Source organism: Helianthus annuus, chromosome 9 (assembly GCF_002127325.2).
Source record: "Helianthus annuus cultivar XRQ/B chromosome 9, HanXRQr2.0-SUNRISE, whole genome shotgun sequence".
NCBI classification, from domain to species: Eukaryota; Viridiplantae; Streptophyta; class Magnoliopsida; order Asterales; family Asteraceae; genus Helianthus; species Helianthus annuus.
The window spans coordinates 159,009,565-159,013,753 of record NC_035441.2 but is presented as its reverse complement, the minus strand read 5'-3'; the positions used below and the strand labels follow the sequence as shown (position 1 = coordinate 159,013,753).

General features: G+C 38.9%; 1 protein-coding gene across 1 annotated transcript in view; it reads right to left on the bottom strand.

Moving 5' to 3' along the window:
• LOC110879212 (ABC transporter B family member 19) overlaps positions 1–3,681 on the bottom strand; it is a 20,382-nt gene extending 16,701 nt beyond the window's left edge. Inside the window, exons 1-7 of the mRNA XM_035977101.1 lie at positions 3,240–3,681; positions 3,078–3,132; positions 2,514–2,689; positions 2,075–2,275; positions 1,175–1,434; positions 764–1,080; positions 3–692 (exon numbers count right to left, since the gene is read on the bottom strand). Coding sequence (XP_035832994.1) covers positions 3–692; positions 764–1,080; positions 1,175–1,434; positions 2,075–2,275; positions 2,514–2,689; positions 3,078–3,132; positions 3,240–3,491 — 1,951 coding nt within the window. The 5' untranslated portion in view covers positions 3,492–3,681. The remainder of the gene's footprint in view (positions 1–2; positions 693–763; positions 1,081–1,174; positions 1,435–2,074; positions 2,276–2,513; positions 2,690–3,077; positions 3,133–3,239) is intronic.
• Between the last annotated feature and the right edge of the window lie 508 nt (positions 3,682–4,189).

Here is a 4,189-nt window from a genome sequence, read left to right as displayed (position 1 = left end):
GCCATCGGCACCAGTACTGTACGAGTAGCTTAAGTTTCTCAGGCTTCCAGACCTGAGGCTAAGCGATTTTGTCGACAGTGAATGGCTTAAACGCGTTGAACGCGTGCGGCGAGTTGAGGGGTTCGAAAAGTCTCGGGTTCCCGCCATTTCTTGGAATCGGATTAACGAGGCGTAAGCGCCGGATTTGGAGATTAGTTCTTCGTGTGTTCCGGTTTCCACGATTTGTCCTTGTTGAATAACTGCTATTGAGTTAACGTTTCTTATGGTGGATAACCGATGTGCAACCACGACGGTTGTTCTTCCAACCATTAAACGATCAAGAGCTTCCTGAACGATACTCTCGGAACCTGAATCAAGAGCACTGGTTGCTTCATCAAGGAGGAGTATTTTTGGGTTCTTTAACATTGCTCTAGCGATTGCGATTCTTTGTTTTTGACCGCCAGATAGCTGGACCCCGCGCTCGCCTACTTGGGTGTTGTACCCGTTTGGAAGCGAGGTAATGAAGCTATGAGCATTGGTTGCAGAGGCTGCTGCTTCCACCTCAGCTGTAGTTGCGTCAGGTTTTCCGTAAAGTATGTTTTCAAGGATCGTGGTCGCAAAGAGTGCGGGTTCTTGGTTCACCAGACCAATTTGATCGCGCAACCATCGCAGTTGCAGCGTCTTAATATCCACATTGTCTAGCAATATTTGTCCTGCATGACCCCTCAAATTATTAGTTAACAAAAACTTAAAAAGAATAAATAAGAAGTTTATTGCAATTTACCTTGATTGGGGTCGTAAAACCTTTCTATCAACGAAATAACCGTACTTTTACCAGACCCGCTACCACCGACAACAGCGACTGTTTTACCCGCAGGGAAGAAAATAGAGAAGTTTCGGAAGATAAAGACGTCTGGCCTTGAAGGGTAACTGAAAGATATATCCTTGAACTCAATATTGCCATTAACCTCCGCTAAACGCATCCCGTCTTTAGAGTCTTGAACAATAGTCGGGTTTTGCTTAATGATTTCGAACAACTTATATCCAGCAGTTTTACCTTTGCTGAATGCTCCAAGATTTGAAAAAGACTGACCCAAACTCCTGTTATAACCCATTTGTTCGAATTAAACTTTAGAAAAAAAAAAAAGATTTTAATCGATTTCGGTTTGTGAAAGACTAGAAGTATAAATCTTACATGCCACCAACAATGGCAGAGAAAATAGCAGTGAATGCTTTCCCACCATCTGTTTGCCCGTTGCGAATAAACACGCCAGCATACCAAAACACAAGTGCCCATGACATGCAAGCGATTCCATATGTACATCCTAGTCCCAACCCCTTTGCCATTCCGGCTTTATACCCGAGCTTAAGGGTGTGCTGTATTGCATCCGAATACGAGTCCAAGGCCTTTGTCTCGCCCACATACGAGTAAACCGTTCTTACTTGTGCAATAGCCTATTGATCATCAATACATAATTGTTAATTGACTTTCAAAGGTCATATTCGAGTCACTATTGTAAAAACAAAGTAATGCAAATCTCTCCGAGTTGTGAGAACGTAGAGAACTCGGCATTCCTGTGTGAGTTTTGCCCCAATTTTTTCACACATCTAGTTTAAAATGTTAGAAAAGACTGCCATAAAAAAATTCATAGTGGTGTTTTTGGGCTCCTTACAACAGCTGTAAAAGCTGATGACATCACTTTTTACAGCATTTATGACTGCCGTAAATGAAAAAAAAAGTAGTTTTTTTTTTGGAAAAGTTGATTTTTTTTAAGATTTTGGTAAAAAAAATTGAAAAAACCTTTCGTAAAGCCGAGTTTTCTAAGTTCTCACAACTCGTATAAGTATAAGTTTTCATTTTACCCTAACCCATGATTAATACCACACTAAGGAAACAAGGGTAAAGGTAAAGCAACATATGAGGCAAAGTATTTTAATCACTGTAGCGCATGCTAAATAATATATGATCACACAAACTTTGAAAATGGTCAAAATACTTTAGTAGCATTGATGACCATAAAGTAACTAACTAATTTTATCAAGATACACAAACTTAAAGTGGAAAAACTTAAGGAAACTTCAAAGATATGATCACCTGTTCAGCAATGATGCCAGCATTAGCATATGATTCACGGCTCTTAGACGTTAGACCCGTAAGCGTATACGCATATAAACCACCCGCAAACGCAATGCCTGGAATCACTGCAACACTAAGAAGAGCTAGCTTCCATGCGGACACAAAACCGACCACCAATCCCGCCAAAAACGTTGACAGATAATGTATAAAGTTTCCCACCTGAAATATATTTCATGGAAGTGAGGCCAGTAAAATAAAATCCGGCGCAGGTTAACCAAACTATGCTAACTTGCACCGGTTTTTTTTTTTTTTTTTTTGTATTGGTCCCACTATTAAATGGATCACGCAAAAATGATGATAATTCTTCCATTCAAAACAAATGTTCTATCCTCGAATTCATTACAGAATTACTACTGTCGTATCACACTCAATGATCAAAAATAAATGCTGAAACTACCTTCTCGCTAATGGCGTCTTGAACGAGAAGTGTGTCCGTAGAGACACTAAACACGATATCACCTGTTCTCGCATCGGTATCGTAAAACCCTACGTCCTGTTTCAACACTGCTTCAAGGTACCTCTTCCTCAACGCGCTCACTTGTCGTTCTCCGGTATACATCCAGCATCCGATCTCTGTACAAAATTAATCAACAAGTTGTTAGATGTTAATGGTGCTTAGTTAAAATTATTTCATGTTTGATAGGGATAGGAGGAGATGGAGACTGAACATAGAAAAAAAATATTCCAAAATTTGACCAAGGACAAACATAAGCCACGTGCATCTCATCCTTGATGAATGGGCTAAAATAACTTATAAACTTTACAAATAATCAAACATGAAATCAATAATTTCATGAAAAGATACCCAACTTTCCGTTGTTAATAAGTAAACCGTGCCAAGATATTGTTGTTTTGTACCGGATGAGTGTACTGTGTAGTGGGTGGGTGGATTATCTATCCATGAACTCACGGTTTTGTTTTCACGAATGAATACGTTAACAGATGGAGGTTAGGTTCTCACCTGCGTAAGACGAAACGCACACCACCAATCCAAGATAAACGAAATACAAAGCATACTGCAATAAGTTAAATCAAAATATCATACAGTGATACAGATCTGAAAGAATTAAAAAGAACACAACAAAAAAAAGTTGTAAAACAGTATTATAATTTATATAATCACCTTAGAGACTTCATGAGTCATGGTATTTAAATCAGTTTGGTTTTTACCGAAGCCATTAACCATTTGACCGAACAATAAAAAGAAAAACGGCATGGAAGATCCGTGAACAACGGCACCGATGCTACCGAGAATCATGAGAACGTAATCGAGCTTATCTGCGAACGAGAACAGTTGATAAAACGGCAGACTTTGTTCTTTCTTCTTCTCTGCCTGTGCCGGCATTGCCTTTGTTGGTTCTGTTGTGTCGGACATGTTTGAGAGTTTGGAAGATTGTGTGACTTTTTTTTTATAGATTAAAGAAGTGGAAAACGGGAAATGTGAAGGTTGATGGCCATGAAGGGTGAGATCTAGAAGGGAAGAATGGTGGAGGGTGGAGTTTGAGTGAGGGACTGGCGAACTGAGTCCGGTTGTGGTCAAAGGAGAGGTGAGTGTGTGTGGAGAATGTGAAGTTGGGGTATATAAAACAAGAGGTGCAAAGGTGGAAAGTGACAGAGATTGAACTGTATTTAATTTTATTATTTACTATTTCATATATTTGGTAAAGGAAAAATTATGAAAGTGGCCGAACCCGTTTATATTTTGGAAAATTAGCCTGTTGAAGCGGCTCAGGGAGTCTCTTCACAGAAAAACATGCTGCTGAATCGTTTTTAAAAAGCCTCTTTAAATCAATCAACCACGCTCCGTCACATGTAAAAACTGATTGTAGAGGTTTAAAGCCATTTCAGCCTTTTTTTAGAGTAGAGCCGTTTTAGCCTTATTTTATAGAGGCATGGAGCCTCTTCATCTTTTTTTTTTTTTTTTTTTTTTTTTTTTGTGGAGGCTTAATTGCTTAAATCCGTGTTTCAGCCTTTGTAGAGGCTTAGAGCCTCTTCAGCCTTATTTTTTATTTTTATTTTCAACATTTGTATATTTCTAGAATTTTTAAATGGCGAATTGGAAAAAAATAATCC